The sequence below is a fragment of the Tupaia chinensis genome, unplaced genomic scaffold, assembly GCF_000334495.1.
Source record: "Tupaia chinensis unplaced genomic scaffold, TupChi_1.0 Scaffold000575_1, whole genome shotgun sequence".
Taxonomy (NCBI): Eukaryota; Metazoa; Chordata; class Mammalia; order Scandentia; family Tupaiidae; genus Tupaia; species Tupaia belangeri.
The window spans coordinates 1241912-1261838 of NW_006160089.1; the positions used below are offsets into that span (position 1 = coordinate 1241912).

The window sequence follows — 19927 nt, forward strand, 5'->3', positions numbered from 1 at the left end:
CGGTAGATAAAGCCATGAAGCATTTTTGCCTAGAAGAACATGTCATGACTCTCCCGACAGCCTCACACATCATGGCTTGTCTACTATGTATGAGACTATCATTGGGCTATCCTCTTGATAGAATATTGGAAATATTTTATTAACAGTGTCCACCACTGAGGGCTCCTACTGCTCAGGCCACCCCGGCCGTATTATGTCTAACTCACCACTTTCAGGTCGGTGCCCCCATTTTGCTGATGGGGATGTTAAGCACACATCCACATATGCTCAGAGACTTGCCTAAGTTACACAGAGACAAATGGTGGATCTTAGATCCCAAACCAGGCTTACTGTCTGCCCAAAAAGTTTGTGGCCCATCCAAATCTTTCCCAAAAGAAGAAAAATAAAAACAGAAACAAAACAACATGCATCAATGTGTGCAGAAAATGCCAGTTTTAGCCTGCTTACACATCACCTTGTCCCATTTAAAGGCCTTCCGAATCAATTATTTTAGGCCATTAAGAGGAAGTTTAATTTGGTTGACAAACACCCCTACTGTGGTGACCTCACGTATCAACAACAAACGCTTGACGGTCACAAACCCATACCTTGAGTCAAGCAAGCATGGTGTTAAACAAAACCACCTGTGCCCAGATTCCAAGTGGGATTTGTCTAGGCCAAGGGCACCTCTCTTCAATCATCACGCTGCTAGTCTCAGAGCTCCCACAATGGCCCCGCCCCTAATCACTTGCAAGGAGTTTATGAAAAGAAGTTGCCTGACCCGTGCGGCTGGGCTCAGTTAAAAGTGCCTTTAAGCTAATATCAATTTAGAAAGTCACTCATTAAAAGCAAAAAAGGGAGGCTGAGCAAGAGGGCAGTCTTAGATAGATAAAACTTTTAGCCTTGAGACATATATACCAATTCTACACTTCTATAATATTGATAATCGCTTCCATTTATTTGGTGCCTACCATATGTCAGGCACCAATCTGGGTGTTTTCATGTACTTTCTCATTTACTTGTTATTAAAAGCATCTATGACTTGGAGAGTCTACCCATTTTACAACAGAGTCTGAAGCTAAAAGAGGGACCTTAACACACCTGTCTGCAAAACAAGGGCATCCCCTCGAAATGAGACAATTAGAAATTATGCAGTCGAAGTGCCATGCACATTGGTAGACCCTCACTCAGTGGTCGAGATTATTATTCCTGAGCACAGTTATTTCCCACAGCATCTCTTTAGAGAACCACAGAACAGTAGTTTTAGAAAAAATAGGCAAACTATGTGATGTAGTAATCATGCCTTTCCCCGCATTGCTAAACTCATTTCACCTTTAAACAAAGGAACTGGTTTAAATTGACAGAGCAGAGGTGGAGCTAGAATTTGAACTCAGGCCTCGAGACTTTGGAGTCCAAGAGAGCCTTCTACTTTGCTACACTGGCTCCTCCACGTAGCTCCTGACCTTAATCTGACAGGAATCTGGACCCTTCAAGGTTTCCTTGGTAACAGCTTATAAACTTCCTGTCCTCTTTGAAACCTGTCCTAACCCTGCTAAGTGAATCTTACATGTAATGACTGGCTCAGAAATGACAGAGAGCTGGGGAGTGAGAGAAGCATCAGCAGTGGCCCCATTCTCCACTGGGAACCCTCTCATAATCACTCTGTTTTTCTCATCTGTGACAGAGGGCTAGCCCGCCTCACGAGAGAATGTTTCAATCATGACGAATTAGACTGAAACTATACCAACTGCAAGAGATACTTGATTCAGTCAGAAGTATTTCTTCTCTCTGATTACATAGATTACTACCAGAGCTTTAAATTGTTTTATATGACTTAATTTCAACATTAGGATAGTGGCATTTAAGAGTCATATTCATTTCATGGGATAAGCAGTTGGCTTAATGGCTATGTCGCTGGACTCCCATGTAGTTGACTGTGGTTCAAGTCCCGGACCCGGTGGCTTAAACTCACGCCAGGCATGTGTGTGTGTGTGCCCAAGATCCCAAGAAGAGAATGGAGGAAAAGGAATTGCGGCATGGCCATCCCCCTGGGGAGTGATTTCTCCCTGTCTCCCTGTCTCTCTTTCTCTGGCGAGTGCACGTGCCCTACAGCAAAAACCTCTACAGAAAAAAAAAAAGTCACGTTCTTTTCAAAAGCAGATTCCAGCAGGACCAGTCAGCTAACTCACAGCCTTCTTCGAGGCCTATAGTGGACAGGGCCTGCTGCATTTGCACCCTGAAGCCTCCTATGGAAGATGTTGGATGACAATGTAGAGTCTTGCTAAGAAAGTTCTAGTAGAACCAAGCAACTGTCCAAGTACTTTAATCTTTACAAAATAATAAGGCAGTTTCCAGGGTTCATTGATCTAACTTCCGCCTTTTATTGTTGTATTAATTACAAAAGTGAATGTTTGGTATGGTTTTTGTGTGTTTTTGCCATAGGGTGTGTGTGTGCTCACCAGGGAGAGCCAGAGAAAGCCAGAGAGAAAGCGAGAAATCACCCCCCAGAGGGGATGGCCACCCTGCAGTCCCTTCATGTGTTCAGTGTGATTTTCAAGTTGCCATGTCTGGGACTCGAATCACACAGCTTGAATCACACACCTTTTCCTCCATGCTACCTGCTGGCCCTTGGCATGGTATTTTTTTTTTTAAAGCTATTCATATCCATTATATTGGTTAATTCTTGCAGCTCTTTGGGATAGATATTATCATCTTAATTTTACAGCTGAGAAAATGGAGCCTTGGAGAGGCTAAAAAACAGGATCCAAGTCACTAGTGTACTCAGAACTTTATTCTGGAGGACTATGGGCCTGCCTGTCACCAGTTCTTCTTCCCCCTCACCACAATCCCCACTGCAGGGTATCGAGAAGGAAAAGCACAGGCCCAGGAGGGAGCTCTGCCCACGCAGGGGGTGCCAGACATAAATAATCTACACAGCCTGATGTGACGAGGCACAGGGCGCTGGGGCTGGCAAGTATGGCAGCTGAGGGAGTGGATGCACGTTACTTTACCTCTCAGAGCCCCAATGCATCCACCTACAAGTGTGGCTACCTCCTACTGAGGAAGGCACAAGACAAAAGACAGTAAGTCCCCAGCACTGCATTTGGCACTAACCAGGGACTCAGGAGATGTGCATGTCTCCGGACCCTTTCTCTTCCTCGTCCACGTTCTCCCCATGAACCTGTGACTGAAACTACCAGGCGGGACTTTTCATGAAAATGTCATCTTCTTTTAAAGCAAGAATATGATTACTTAGCACGAACAATCTCATATGGCATTGCTCTATTCTTATGAGGACACATATCCAGTCGCCATTTATATCTGAATATGACGACGGCTCAGAGTTCGCATCCATCGCAGCATTAACAATGTGAGCTACATTTTACTTCTCTCTATGTGTGGACTCCTGTGAAGAAGCAAAATGGCCCAATGGTAAACAAGAACACTCTTCATCACCCACTAGGAAACTGTTTAAAAATAAATATAAAAAAAAGAAAAAAGGAACAAAGGATTAAAGACTTTCTATGCCATGAAAAAAATGAAAAGAAAAAACTAGTTAAAATAGTGCTACCTCAGTTGAGAGAAATTCAGGTTCTTTGAAATGCAAAAGAAAAAAAAAAAACCCTGTTATTTTCCCTGTCTGAACAAAAAAGTGAGCCCTGTGTAAAATCTCATAATTAAGCCAGGAGGCCCACTGTAGACACAGACACACGTGGCCTCTGGATCCCAGAGAAAAAGATGGGCTTTGATTTCACACGTGGATGTGGTCCTTCGAATGGAGGCTCAGTGCTATTTGGAGCTCTCTGTAGATTTGCAAAAGCAGGCTACGAGGGGCCCAGAACTAAGGCTTCCTGGGTAAACGGTGAGAAAGAGAGGAATGCTGAGCTCGCCCTTTCTCCCTGTGCACCCATCATGTGCCTCTCGAAACTGTGCAGCCAGGGAGAGGTGGCAGGCCTGCCAGCTTGGACCCTGGGTCCCACTTTCCTATTCCCATGGCCTGGACCTGCCACTGAGCGTATAATCTAAATTTATGGCCTCAAACTGGAGTGGAGAAAGAATATCTGACTCACAAAAATTACTTGAAAACAGGAAAAAACAAAATAAAGTAAAAGTGGTTCTTAAAACCTCAAAGAATGCCAATGCTACAGGCACCTCTGCCGCAGCTTGGTAGCAAAGGAGTCATTCGGAAGCTGGGTTTTAGGGTGCTAACACATCTGAATTTTATATACATGGTTTTGGTGTGTAATTTACTGAAGAATTACCTTGATCTTTACAAATATCAATTTACTTTATTAACATGGTTAAACTGCTTCCAAGCATTTTATATGGAAGGGCTGTGTTTCTAAAGGCCCAGAAGGAGAAGGCCTACTCATGCCCCTCCCCTATTTACACCCTTCAATGGCTCTCCATTGCCCTATAAAGTTCAAGCTCTTTAATACGGCTTACAAGGCCCTGGATGGGCTGGCCCTTGCTGCCTGCCTACCTTGGCTCTCGCCTCTCCCTTCAGCTCTACGTTCCTACCCAACACTGACCTCTTCCTACTTCCTGAAAAGACCTGTGCTCAATACCTCGAGCCTTTTTAGATGCTGTTCCTTGTTCCCCTGGTGGATCTAATTCCTACTTGTCTGTTCAGTTTCACTTCAGGCCATCTCTCCCAGCATCTCTCCCTAAGAAGTGTAGCCCTAAAGGCTAGGGTTGCTGTCTCCCCTACCAGAGCCCACGACATCCCAAATGCATGGCAATGACTTTCCGCTTGTCTTTATCTGTTCCAGACACAACTCTGGGAAGGTGGAGATTATGGCACATTCACCACATTCATCATTTTGTACAGAACTCCTAGTCTCAGGCAGTACTTGCTACCCTGAAGGCTCCCATAACAGTATTGTGGAAAGGAAGGTACATCGTGTCCCTCCCACATGCACACACTGGGCTGTGCTGCCATACACAGGACTCAGCCCTTCCAGATGAAGACGGCAAGAGAGACACAAAGTACTGTGGCTGAAATGAACACAGCAGGGATGTGATCAAGCAGGGGCTTGGAAGCACATTCAACAAACTCTACCAACGTGTCATTCCCAATCCTGGTATGGTGCCTCATGTATGGCAAACCAGGAGACCCTGGGACAACACATGCCAACTTTGTTGAAACTCTCTTTTCCTAGGGAATGAGGATTATGACCCTGGAAATCTGAGAGTTTCTAAAACACAATTTCAAAGCCACTGGCTTAACAATGTAAATGGTTTTAAGACCACTGAAGAAATAAAAATATCAATGACTGTTGGCCTGTGCTGAGCTCTTTATGTGCCAGGCACTGTGCAAGGCAACCATAATGTGTTATCTTACTGGGTCCTCCCGATGACCCCATGAGAAGGCACGGCCATTGCCTTCAGGATACAAGTGAGAAAGCAGAGGCTCAGAGATCAACCAGCCCAAGAGCACAAAAGCAGCACGAGGAGGGTCAGGATCCAGAGTCTTCTAACTGCTATACCTCACTGCCTCTGTATCTGGATGGGCTTCACTTACAAGCTAACCTGAGCCTCTCTCTGAACCACATCTTTGCCATCACATTTCCTTCCTCCTTCCTGACCACTCTGCCATTGGGAATGATATAACATACCTTCTGGGTACGTGCTCCATGTCACCTCAAGTCTGTACATTAAGCACTGTTTGTGGGAGATAGGAGAAGCACCATCTACCACACATGACCTGGAACCTGCTACCACACATGGCACAAAAGAAGGACTGCATAAATGTCTCTTGAACTAAATTGAGATCGTGTGAATGAGAGGACACAGTCACTGTGTAATCTGGCCACGTTTGGGATTTCCTAGCTGCCAGCTAACACGATCATTCTCTCCAAGAAGAAACTAGGTCTATGCCAATACCCTTGGCTATCCTGCTAACTTGCCACTAGCCTTGAATTGCTTAATTGAGAGACAGAATATAAAAAGGCAGAAGGAGAGAGAAGGACAACGATCAGCTATAAACATGTCCCTTTAAAAGACAGAGGACTCTTTAAGGTGACGAAGTTAGCATTTAACAAATAGCAATGCACCCAGTAAGAACATGAAGACTAAAGATAACAGAATTCAGCCTTTCCCCAAAATAACCTTTTTCAAATGAGAACACTAGGTTATAATTTATATTTCTTTTTGTGCAACAAATTTGAGTGTCATAAAAATGGTTAAAAAGTCTTCCTATGGTAGCTTTTTCTAAACTTTTATGAACATCTGCCACATTCATTTGAAGTTTAAAAAATTCTGGCACATATGCAAAGGCATAATAAGGTGCCTATAGCTTTCAAGAAAAAATAACAAGACAGTCAAAAATAAGCCTTTTGCTGAATTGCCAGTAAGAAAATTAGTATAGTGAGTGGAGATGGGCCTTCCTGAGCTCCTTCCTTAAAGAGCTATCCTTGGCCCCCAGGTCTGAGCTTCTCCCCATGTGCTGTAGCCCTGGTTCCTGGAGGAAATCTCAGGGGAACCCACTCTCAGCTGAAGGATACAAAAGAACCAGATAAACTTGCTCAGAAAGCATGACCAGGGCAGCCTGAGTCTGAGCTGAACCCAGGGGAGATCAGGAGCCTCTATTCCATGATTTGGTAGTTCCTTGGTGCCCCATTCACCCAGGGACCATGTCTTTGTTCAGGAAGTGTCTTAGCTGGCTTTGAGACTGGGGTGACAACTACTTCTGTTTTTCAGTGCTGACCACATGGGAGCTCAGCAGAGCAAACTCCATCCTGACTTCAGTCATTCAACAGGGCTAAGATCTAACTTGACCAGTACTACCTGAACCTTCTCACTTAAAGCCTTTCAAAGGCTGAGCAGAGGAGACCTGCACCCATACCCCTGAGTGCAAAACCCTGTCTCAAGTGTTAGCTTCAAAATTTATGCACATTTCACATCACACGTTTTACTACAGAAGGCCTATTTTAAATTACTTCCAATCACATAAGAAGTAAAAATATCACCTCCCCCATCTTTAAGTAAAATTATGGCGCTGGGGTGCCTGAAAATCATGATGCCTACTGGAAGTTTCCTCACTGTGCTCCATATCACAGCTTCTCAGGCAACCACTCAAATCTTCAGAAAGGAAAGGTGTGTAGGTGCTTAGGCCACCACAGTAGGTGATACACAGTCCTGCTCCCAAAGAACTCAGGCTCCAGGGGTAAGAGAGAGAGACAGGGAGTAAACAGTTATTATCTAGAGAAAAAGGTACCATGTGTGAAAGGAGAGAACAAAACAGAAGGCCTGAGAAGAGGTGGAGAAGGCAGGTTAATCTACACAGATGTGAGAGGGTGGGGGATGTTTGGAGACAGTGAGAGCACTGACTAACCGGAGAGACTATGCAGTACCCGGGGCAGTGCCCAGACATGCTAGAAGATGCCTGTTAAAAGTAGATTGACCAAGTGGAAGACAACCCACTTGTGTCCAGATGATGGACTGAAACGTAGATGCATCTTCATACTTCCAGGACCTGGCCAAATACTTAGAACATCAGAGGCCCTCACATTGCTTATCAAATGAAAGAAAAAGAAGGAAAACGAAAGTGCCCACAAAGGCAAGGAGGAAAGAACAGGGCGAGAGACCTTTCAGAGACTTGGCGAGTAGAGAGAAAGGAGGAGGAAGGGCAGCGTTTAGTTATGCTCAGTGTGCTCCACTTTGGTGCCTTGGCAGGTAGTAATGTCATTCACTGGGCCCAAGAACACCAGAGAGAGGGGATGGCTTGGGGGATGTGTGTGGTGTGTGTGTGTGTGTGTGTGTGTGTGTGTGTGTGTGTGTAATAAGTAGTTCGGGATATCTCAGTAAGACATCTGTGACACATCTAGGGAAAATTCAATTCGTACTCGAAACTTCAACCCTGAAGTTTAGAGAGGTAGACCAGTGTTAGAATCACAGCTGAGAATCAGTGACATTGACTTGGTAGTTGAAGCAAAAAGCCTTAAACGAGATGACGAGAGGGCACGTGGAGAAGAAAAGAAAGCCAAGACAGAAACTTGGAGAATGCTGAAGGTACTGGGACATAAAAAGAGTCTGAGAAAAGGCTGTGCTGGAGCAATCTGGAAGGCAGGAGGAGAGGCAGGAGGGAACTGTGGACTCCGATAGACCAAATAGTCTTCAGATTAGTGTTTCAACGGGCCCTAGAGGTCTGCCAGAAAGTACTCACTTTTAATTTTTCATGCAGGAGCTTTGAACAGACCCCCAAACTTGACAAACAAAGGTAAAACACAGAAGAAATCTCTTCAATCTGATCTAAATACGTCCTCCGAGATAGTCCGTAAACTGTGTACTGTATGTGCTTAGGGCTGGGTGATGACAGGGAGGAACTGTTAACAGAATGTAGGAGCCACATGGCCGTCCTGTCAAATTAGAAATTTGAGCAGATTTCTGTGGTCTATTTTGATCAAGATTCTCAATGTCAAACAAACAGGTTTTTCGATAACCAACTTGTTTCATTTTCGTAAGCACAATAGCACAGTGTGCAACAGTTAGTGAAGAAGCAGGTGGTCCTCGTCGACGTGAAGTGAAGGGAACAGAAGAAGAGAAGTAGCACTTCCTTTACGACATGCAAAGCACCATCGCAGACGGACATGGCTGTAGATTTTCCCTGAGAGCTTAGCTCCTGTGCAAAACAGGCAAGTCCCCACCCCCGCTCCGTTTTGCTCTGGTACAAATTGCTGCTCTCTCCTGAGGACAAAAAGGCTTAGGGTTCATGTCTACAAACTAATGGCACTCACAGAAGCACGGAAAAGTTCTTTTAAAAAACTGCTATCTAATTGGTACAGCCATACAGAAAACAATCTGGCATCAGATTCATAGCTTTGACCAAGCATTTCTACTTTAGGGGTTCTAAGCTAAGGAAACGAATCAAAATGCAAATAAAATCTTATGCATAAAGATGTTCACAGAAATGCTATTTATAATGGTGAAAAAATGATAAACAACCCAAGTGTCCCACAGTAGGAAAATAGTTAAGTGGTGATGTGTCCAAATAGTTAAAATGATCGGAAACAAATTAAAAATTATTACTGAGAGTAGATAAAAACATGCAAAAATTACCATGCCATAATATTAACTTTAACAAAACATAAAATTTTATATATATATGTGTGTGTGTGTATGTGTATCAATTACGCACACTTAAACAAAATATATATTCACAGAAAATAAAGACTAAAAGGAAGAACAGCAAAAGGTTGTTCAGTCTGGAGTAATGATATTGTGGATCATTTACTTTTATTCTTCCTATGTCAGTGTATATTTTATATCACATTTTCTACAATGAAAAGTGTAATATTGTTATGGTGATTTAGAATAAATGCCATTTTGAAAAGTGAATCATTTTCCTTCCCTCATTCAAACCCTTAAAGAACCCCTTCTTTCTCCGCCTCCCTGACCCTCACTCCCTCACCCATGAAAATTGACAATCTCCAAGCAAAGTGGAAAAACCTGAAAACAGGAGCACAGTGGAAAAGGGTCTAGGCTGGCCGTGCAGCTGTGTGCACCTGGGACGGGACCACGCGGGAGGTGTCGCATCACCGCTCCCACGTGCAGAGCTGCGATCCCGAGACTGTCTTTCCACTGGCACTGAGTGAAACAGAGCCCCAAGCCGAGCGAGCTGGGAGGAGAGAAGCCAACTTACCTCCATTAAACTTAAATGGATTCCTATGAGGTAAGGCATGGGAGCACTGTGAAGAGAAACAGAGACACACAGCTGCTTTAATGTCTGTTGCTTCCAACAGAAAATTACAGATGGTTCACTATTTGGAGAAAAACTGTTTTAATAAACGTATGCACAGTTACATTTCCTTTCACAACACAAATCCTAATATGACATTTTCTTCCCAAGCCTAGAAGCTTCAGAAGAATTTCAAACAGAGAGAGCACTGGAAGAGCATGGGAGGCGGGAGGAGGGTCAACCCTGGTGTTAGACTCTGAGCAGCTAAGTGACTGTGGAGCCTCAGTTGTCTTATCTTTAAAATGGGATTCTGGAATCGAGCCAGCATGCCATCCTTAGAATGACAGAAAATACATGTCAAAGTGATTAGTTCCTGATACAAATGGGAACTATGATGGCTGTGATTATAACTGAATAAGTAGTTAAGGTAGAATGGAAGGCATAATATGCATCCCAAAGATGACTTTTTACTTGCTGTTTCCTTTTGCCACCAAGAGATGTGACCTATCTCTCCATTCTGGTTGGGCAAGGTACTTGGGGAGCTGCTAGCAGGCATCTCCTCCCCGACTGCACACATGCCACCCAGTGATGCTCTAACTGATAGCTTCTGCCAACTGCTTCACTCACAGAGCAATGGGTTCCTTGAGTTAGTACCCGAGCAAAGGAATGACAACCTATCTCCAAAGATTTCAAAGCAGGCACTGTGGGTCATCCAGTCCCTTCTTTGATGTCAGGAGTCTGTCTGTATGTGAGTGTGTATACATTATCATTTATAATGCCACCTACTGATGATCAGGGTGCTAGGTGTAATGGGAGGGTCTTTAAATTCACCTTTTGAATTCACATAACAGACTTGCAAGGTAGTATCATCTTTACTTTACAGAGGAAGACCTAGACTTAGGTTAAATCACTGAGCTAATGCCACTAAACATAGTAAGTGACCACTTATTCTACTTTCTATGCTTTCCTGCCCTTTCATAACATTAGGTTTAACAAAAACATAAATATATACACGCCTTGACTTTGTAATCTGGAACCTGAAATACCCCCTCACCTCCCACTCAATGTTCTCCCTGGGGATAGAGAAGGCAGGCCAAAGGTGGGAAGCAGGGAGTGGCCCCTTTTCCATCTGTCTCTCCAGTGTGTGGCATGGCCTATGAGATATGCAGAGTGTAGCTGATGAACCTAGAGGAGAGACACCTGGCTCAGACTGACGTGACCAGGCAATCTTCCTCTGGGGGAATGGAAGAGGTTGGACAAGGATGGCTCTTTGGGGACAGGGTTGGGTGACAAGGAGTGAAAAGTAATGAGGCAGGAGAGCATTGCTTCCACGGAATAGCAAGGAATCTAGGCTTTATCTTGAAATCAAGAGATAGAATGAAGGTTTTTAGACATCAGATGTACATTTTAAAATTGCTCAAACATTTAAAAATAAGGACACAATTCCCTCATTACCATTCAACAAATAACATTCTTTAAGCAAAAATTCTTCACCAGAATAAAAAATGTCCTCCTCACTACAGATCTCAGCAGTCCAATATCTTGAGAGCAGGTAAAACAGACTTGAATATTAGCAGCACAGTTTGGGAACTATTCTTCTAGAAGACTTTTGTATTTGATAATAGCTAAAGAAAGAAATATACACACAACTGCAGTGAAAGTGGAGTGTCGTTTCTTTTCTTTCTTTTTCTACTTCTCCCCCCACCCCTTGTTTAAAGGTATCTGCTGTGCACATTCAGCTTCTCCCCGCTTCTAGGGGCAAGGAAATGCCCTGCGATATTTTTTTCCCTCAAACTGTAAACCATTAGTTTAGCTGCCAGCTACACAAACGCTTAAACTTCCCAGTGTGCCTGGCTCTGCTGTCCAAGCTTTTTCCAGTGTACACTGAAATGAATGTGTTTCTAATTAAGTAGTTGCAGGAACACGACAGCTTCAATGTCAAAAATACAAAGTCTGAACCCCGGCAGGAAGTCTTAAGACTGCAAATGTCTCATCTAGTGGAACCTTGCTTAATGTAATGAAAGGAAGCAGGAAGAGTGCAGAATTCCAGAAAAAATGGCCACTTACTAATGTGTCCAGCAGCACGGCAGAACACATGGAAGACAGAGAAGCTCAAATCCATAATATTTACTAAATCTTATCAACTTTTCCAGTTCCTACATTTCATCACGCATTTGGCCAGTGACCATGAGTTTTCATTAGTATCTCAGAACTAAAAACCAATAAACAAGTTAATATACAGAAAAAGACATTTAAACAACCACAAGAAAGGGGCAAAAATGTCTATGGTGAAAGCCGTCTGTATAATTTAACCACAGTCTCTAATCTGAAAAAGAAATATTTTCTAGAATTTTAAAAACAGACTTATAGTCTGTTTTAAATAGACTTTCATCTTGCAATAAAAATCAGTGATACCCCGATGAAGAAGAAGGAACCTTAGAGAAGTGACTACAGAAAAGGACAAAGTGGGACCCATTCTTCAAGAATCCTTAGGTAGGTATTTCTTTAAACCCAATAATTTCCCAAAGAGTAATCATGGCCTATCATAGAAATGTACTTTCTTAGCCAAGTATTGTTAGGACTGCAATAGCTCTGTATTTAGAAAATATTTAAAACACATTTATTCCAAGATCACAGCAGCTCCACGTTTTGTATGAATGCAAATTTAGACAAATACCTTTTCATTGTCATCGTTTGCTTACAAAGCCTCAAATCCTTCTCTGAATCTACCGCTCTACAAATATATAATTACAAATTCCAAGAGCAGGGAGGAAGAGGGAAGAAAAAGAAACCTGGAGTCTCCTTAACATCTCAATGTGGCAAGTATGTAGCTGGGTAATTCTTGGTAGGTTCTGAAAACCATTTCTATTCTCAATATACCTCAATAATTACTGCAGCTACTGACTCATTTTCTTGGAAACCTCTTTTCCTTGCCTTTTTATTATAAAAAGAAATCTTTTGGGGGAAAAAAAAACACCTACCCATGATTACATCATCTTAACAAAAACCACTTTATTTTCGCATTATTCCTTTCTAATACTGGCTCACATTAACAAAGAGTTTTATATCGTTAGGATTATAGAGTGCATACATTTTGTTGTGTTTTCCATTGGCTACATTAACCTCTACCATATTCTTTTTTGTTTTTAAATTGCAAGAGGGTACATGTCAGAGAGGCACAGAGACCAGGGGAGGGAGGCAATACCTCTCAGTGGGGCACGGTCATGTCACAATCCCTTCTCCTCCATTTCTCCATCCTGTCGGGATTTGGGGCACATATGCACATACACTGAACTTTTCTTTTTAAGTCATTAGGATTGGGATTCAAACCATGGTCAATTATGTGGGATCTGGCTCTCTTGAACACTAGGCTACAAGGCTGGTCTGCCATTTTCCAATCTACAATCTTTGTGATTACTATTTTAAAGACTGCATAGTATTCTACCAAGTATGGATATATTATAATTTACTGAATTCTACTTTTTTTTTTTTTTTGAGAGGGTTTTGCTATAGGGCACGTGTGCTTGCCAGAAAGACAGAGAGAGACAGAAAGTGAGATATCACCCCCAGGGGGGGATGTCCACACTGCAATCCCTTCTCTATTCTCCGCTCGGGATCTTGGGCATGCACACACACGCACCTGGTGTGAGTTTAAGCCACCAGGTCCGGGACTTGAACCACAGTCAACTACATGAGAGTCCAGAGACATAGCCATTATGCCAACTGCTGGTCCTGGCTGAATTCTACTCCTAGAGTGAGACATTAAGTTGCTTCCAATGTTCACCATTTTAAGTAACACTGTAATGAAAATGAACAACTTCATGTGCATGAATGTCGAATTATTAAGTCAAAGGGCAAGACTTTTTTTTAATAGCTTCATTTAAAAGTTCATTTATTTCTTCAATGAACAAGAGACACAGAAATAGGGAGAGAATGATACAGAGCATGCCAAGAGGGTCTTGATGCTGTGAGCCACTTGCAGCCTCAACCAGCACCAGATTATGGACAGGTATGTTATGGGGATACTGGGCTATCTGGGTTTGCAGCCAGAGATGCAAACCCAGAACTTCCTCATTTGGGTCAGCCTCGCAGAGTGTCATGTTTTTCCACGGCAACCTCATTAGGCCCTCTTCATTTGTTTGCTTTTAAAAAATATCTTTTGTATATCTTGGTGAAGTGTTTTCCCAAAGGGCAGTAACCTGCTCTAGTGAGAATCATTCAGGTTTGTTTCAAGGCTTACAGATGGCCTGTGAGGTCCCTTGCCCAGGAGCAGCACAAGGCTGGTACTCAGGAAGTGACAGACAAATCCATATGTTTCACTTCCCAGCATGGCTGGCTCCACTACACCAACTCTCCTTACCACCTAGAGAATGGTTTCTTATCTCGGCGTGGTGCTGAGCATGCCCCATCCCAAGGCACCTGGCAAACTGCTGTTGAGGATGGTTCAGCCATCAAGATAACAGGAGGTGCTGAATGCCACACGTTGGTTTCTGACCTCCAAGTACACTCTGTAGCACCGTGTACACTCCCCTGAGTTCAATGGGGTTGCTTATTACTTTCTTCAGGAGGATGCCTTTCCTCTCTATTTTAATGTACCACTAAGAATGGAACAAACTACCAAAGACACAATGATTGGTTGTTTTCTGATCACTTAGACAAATTTTAAAATTTATCATTCTTAGTTATACATTAAAATGGAAATATAGCAAAATAAATTGGGTAAGTTATTCCAAAAAGCCACTTTTTCACATTGAATCCAACTCCATCTGAATCATTTTCTGATTCAGAGTCATCAATGTCCATGTTTTCCCAAGGGGATCTCAGTAACAAAACAAAAAGTCATCTACTAGAAGCTTTCTTCTTATTTCAGATCTGGGAAAGAACTTGTTCATTGCTCTTCTAGAAAATATGGATGCAAATACCTGCTTCACTAACAGCAAATGCATATCCTGTTTCTCTGCTCCAGTGCCTCTCAGCATTTAGTGACTTTTCATTTCCAAGCTGAATTGCCATGTAGTTTTAAAGACATTTTAAATGGCAATTAAACACAACACATGCAGAACCAATAACACACGTAATTAAAGCAGTGATAATATTAACAGCTATGACCAAATTCATGCATAGGCAGGCCACAACTGTGTCACAACAGTCGAATGGCTGACAGCAATTGTAGGACGCCATTGTACATCTCTGAATAGCAGAATAGGGAATATCTGTACTACGCCTTTGTTCTCGGGGAATGGCTGCACTCTGACTTCATCACTTACATCCTAAGAGAGTAGAAGCTACTCTTTCTTCCTCTCCCCTGCAAAAGGAAGGTAGTTCTGTTGCTGGTGTCAGGCAGCGGCAATATAATGACCTTTACCTGAAGGGTACCTTTAGTCTGAATCCTCCTAAGGGGAAAAGGAACTAATATTTATTGAGTTACTATAACCCAGTCACTTTTACGTATTATATACATACCGCTCAAGACAGCTCTGCAAGGCAGGGCTATTATGCACATTTTCAGGTTAGGAAAAAGGCTCAGAGAGGTGAAGTAACTTGCTCAAGGTCACATGCTAGTGAGCAGTGAAGCCATACTTCAAACTCTGGCTGCTAGACTGCTCTGCCCATGAGGTAACAGCACACACTAGGTACTTGAAGCAAAAGCAGTGCTGGAATACCAAAGGGGCTTTTCACACCATCGTCTTTCGAGCACCAGGCCTATGATGCGGAGTGCTTCTCTTACAGGGAAGCCCCACAGCACAGGCAGGGTCCTGCCAGTAAACAGGAGTGAACATGGGTACTGCAGACTTATTAGTGGTCCTATAGCCCCCGTTCATTATTACTGGACTTCCACAATTTGTCTAATTCCTTTCCCCCAGATAACCAGAGCCCTCTTAATTATGTTCCCCTGAGGTGAGTGGCTACTAATTGTCAATGAGTCAGGTGAAATAAGGAATACTGGGTGCTCAAATACATAAAAATCAGTTTCCCAAGACAAAGGCGGGGACAGAGGAGGGGAAGAGTAGGAAGGCCCTCCACCTCCAGGTAAGCAATAATTCTGACATCAGAAAGAAACACAGGTTAGAGTAGCCCAGGGTCTGAGGAAGTCCACCACTGCCTCCCCCATGGCAATATACAGTCAGCATTACGTACCAGCTCGCCTCTCAGAGGCGCATCACCTTCTTAACTGAGCACCCTGATCAGTCAAAGGGGATTCTGCGAATCTTTCCTCAGTTAACTGTTTCATTTTTTAAAATAATTATTTAAATTTTATTTACTATCACTATTTTTCAATTTGACCAGAAAGAGAGAAAGAGGGAAAGCCACTAGGCCCGGGACTCAAAGCACAGTCAGCCGAGTGGGAGTCAGTACCTCCAACACCATGCCACCTCCCGGCCCCTCAGCTGACTATTTTTAAAAGAAAGGGAAATCCTGAAAGAGGTCTTATTTGGTTGTGATTTGCCTTTTATTTCTTCCTTCCTTCCTTTTTTTTTGAAAATAAAGCAAAAGCATAAACATAGCTAGTCTTACAGTCTTAGATTCTTCTTGAAATAACAGGCCTGGTGTTTTCAGAGAGGTTAAAGGACAAAAGAATGGGAAAAAGAGCAACACACATAATCACAGTGTTGGTCTTCATGGGAGCAAGGAGACAGATGCCCTCAAGTCTGAAGTAATGGCCAGGATTGTGCAAGGAGTCCCTAAGAGCAGCAGAGTTGACTGCGCATTTGCTGTGAGCTAGCACCAAGCTGAGGCTTGACGGGTATCTTCTCACTGGATGCCCCTGACAATGTATGGTACTGCTAGTACGGCTCCCTCTCAGATGAAGGAACTAAGGTTGGGGGAGCTAAGGGGCTCATCAGAGGTCACACAGCAATCAGCGGTAGAACTGACCAGAACCCAAGCCCCTGGAAAGAGATAAAACAAGCTTATTATTTCCCTGGAGACCAGCATTTGCATGGTCTGGGGAAGGAGGCATGGAAGGAGGCTGGGAGGTTTTCTCTAACCTGCTCCCTGAAAGCTGACCTACAGCTGGGTCCACTTTCTGTCTGAACTCCCTCTTCCACACAGGAAACTTCTAGCCCACAGATTGCCTCTGAGCTCTTAATCACATGGCATCCTCATAGGCTTGAGTTTCACTCTTCCTGAAAGTGCTGTCCCCTTCTCAGATCATCCCAGTGGTTGCTAATACCTCCGTTTTTAGAGGCTTTTATCTGGGTTACTGATTTGGACTAAAGCTTGTGCTAATTTGAATGGTTGTTCTTGCTCATCAGTCACAGTAGAACAGAATTGTTTCCTGTTGCCCAGAGGCCACCATTGTGCCATCTGAAGAACAGGAAGAAGATATCCAACCTACATGCTGAGAACATCCCAAATACCAAGGACTATTGGAAGGTTCTAGTTACTTTATCTCATTTAATCATCAAGTAATCCAGTTTACACCATCCACCATTACATTATCTACATACTAACCATTATTATCGTGGTTAATAGTGATTTCTCTTAACCAGTATGCACTATATTTTACAAAAAAATGGCTATTTGATAATTATAGCTAAAAAAAATAAAATATCAAGTGGATCTGTGGCCAGAATAAAACTATATTTGCCTTACTATTTGAAAGTGATTGATATTCTTTTTTTGTCCTACATAGGATTTAAGGAAACTGATATGAATATGTTCAATACAATAACAAAAGCAGGAAAAGAAATAGGGGAGAGGGGAAAGAAAGGAATGCTGCAGCAAGGCTGGTATTTCAATCTCATGCTGTGACACTGGCTGAGATGGTCACAAATTTGGCTCTGAGCACTTTGCCACCAATCCAAAGGACACAAAATCATAAGGTGATCTGTGGTATCCACAAGAGAGAAACTGACTAGTCACTCAAAGGCTTGAATTTTAAAAAGGCTCCTCAGAAAGGGAAAAAAAACCCCCCAAAAACTAGCATCTTATGATACATTTACTGTGTGCTCAGTGTTTTCTAAATGCTAGACAGTCAGTCAACAAATATTACCATGTATCAGGCACCACACTGAGCTGGGGAGAAAGGATGGAAAAACAGATTTGGTTCCTACGTATTTAGAGTTCATAGATAATAGTAGATTAAATAAGAATAGTATTGGCCTTCTGTATATTGCTGCAAGGAGACTCAGGGTGCTGTGGGACACACAAATGCAGAGCCCAAGCTGAGCCCAAGCCCATCTCTGCAGCCCTCTCAGAAGGCTGGTTGCTGAAATATACAGAGGCACCTATGGCTCAAAGAGGCTAAGTGATGTGACAAAGGTCACAGTTGGCAAGAGGCAGGAAATACTGCTTGTGTGGTGGAGCTGGTGTGAATGCCATTAGTGAAGCAAGCTTTGCTTAAGGGAAAACGTATTTAACCTTTTTCCTGGTTTCCAATCTAGCCCTCCCTGATTTATGAGCAACAACCTAGGGTGAGGATGCATGAGAGATTAGGAACATTCCAGATTAAGAGAGGAGGCAGAGACTGCCTGGAATCCACTTGTAGTTTCAGTAGCCAGGGTGTAGGGCCTCCGAACTGCAGAGGTGAGCTTCCCGGAGCCCTTCCACTAAGGAGACCGTGTGGAGCTCAGTGTGAGCCTTATGTGGCACTAGCAATCCCCTGCTAATGCAACTCACATGTATATCATGTATATCGTGGGCACAGGTCGGAGAGGAGGGAGAATAGGAAGGACAATGCCCCTCTGAGTGTGGCTTCCTGAGGTAACCAATGGGGTGGCAGCAGCAGCAGAGATGCCAGGGCTCTAAGCCACCTGACCCAACCAAAATGAACATATACCTTACAAAGATAATGCTGGACAAAAAACCTGGGAAGGCCATCATCAAAGTCTGAAGTGGCCTACCGGAGGAGACATAGACTTGGAAAACATCAGGAAGGCTCCGAGGCTAAGCCCACTACAGCAGCGAAAGTTAAAGGCAGAGGAAAAGGCAGGAGATGGAGTGTGCTGGTGCCACGGAGAATTCAGTGAGAACCATTACAGCTAGAGCCAGCTACCAAAGTGAGGTCTTGTGTGTGAGCCACCGTTGGCCTGAAACTCTTGCAGAAATGCAGGAAAGAGAAAGAGTTTTATGAAGAAATAAATTTATTTAAGACATTAATGCAACTGGTAATGCCAGAAAAAGGTTTTCTCTCATTTGTTCCCCAGGACTAAGATTCCCCACATGCCAAGACACACAGCATCCAACTGCACCTTTTTAGCTATGATTCTCTGTCTTTGAAACGCATGAGGAGAGATAAACCCACCCCTGCTGAGAGAGTACTAAGAGCCTGCACTGTGCAAGAGCTTCATATATTTTCCTCAGTGCCAACAACTGAGAGGCAGGTCCCAAAAGCCCTGACATGAGGTAATTTGTTCCACCACTGAAGCTTCTGGTGACCTTGATGTCACATGATCTGTGGCTGCCTTACTGGGGGGACTGGGAAGGTGGGACCAGCAGGACAGGTGCAGAAGCTCCGATGCACATACAGCACTGAGAAGGCTAAGGACCACTGGGTGTTTAGGCTGTGGTCAGGACAGACCTGACTTCCCCTCTTCTATCAGAAACTGAATTCCTGGTCCTGATCCCTTCCTGCCCATCCAAATGGGCTCCAGCAACAGTGTACTTCCTCCTCAACACTGGACCACTTTTGCTTGGCCCCTTGTTATTTTATATCTTAAAAACAACAATCTCTGTTTTCTTCTCTTGCCAGGGTGTCCAAGTTCCGAGTTCTTTTGTGCAGAACTTTCCTCAGACCTATAATCATCTATGGGCTCCTGTCTTTCTATGTCCAGTGCCAGAGACATAGGAGACACTAATAAGCACTTACTGCAAAATGGAAATGACATGTAATTTTCCTTTCTGGTTGAAATTTAACCTTTAACAAAACCTCCAGAGCCTAGAGTTCAGTATATAAGAGGATTTTAGCCATACTCATCCCTCTAGTCCACTTCCATCCTACGTGGGCACTATGGATTTCAACTGGATTTTGTTGGATCGTTTATACAGACACACTAATACACATGATGCATGTGTGTTTATGATAAATATTGACTATCGATGTTTACATAGTCATGAACAACATAACACAAAGGTAGTACTTGCTCTTTGTGGAGCACCTGGTTTGCATTGGCAGTGATTACTATTCACCTGCTACAGAGGAGAAAGACAACTCAGAAAGTCAAGGTCCTCTAAGCTAGCAAGTAGGGGAGCCAGGGTCAAGGCTGGGTTTTTCGGTTTCCATCACACCATACTTGCATTGATTTTTTTTTTTTTTTTTTGTCTCTT

The 19927-nt window shown here is 43.3% G+C and overlaps 1 protein-coding gene across 1 annotated transcript in view; it reads right to left on the minus strand.

Annotated features, from left to right (window-relative positions):
* DENND1A (DENN domain containing 1A) overlaps nt 1-19927 on the minus strand; it is a 536048-nt gene that overhangs the window by 225209 nt on the left and 290912 nt on the right. Inside the window, exon 11 of the mRNA XM_027775610.1 lies at nt 9623-9668. Coding sequence (XP_027631411.1) covers nt 9623-9668 — 46 coding nt within the window. The remainder of the gene's footprint in view (nt 1-9622; nt 9669-19927) is intronic.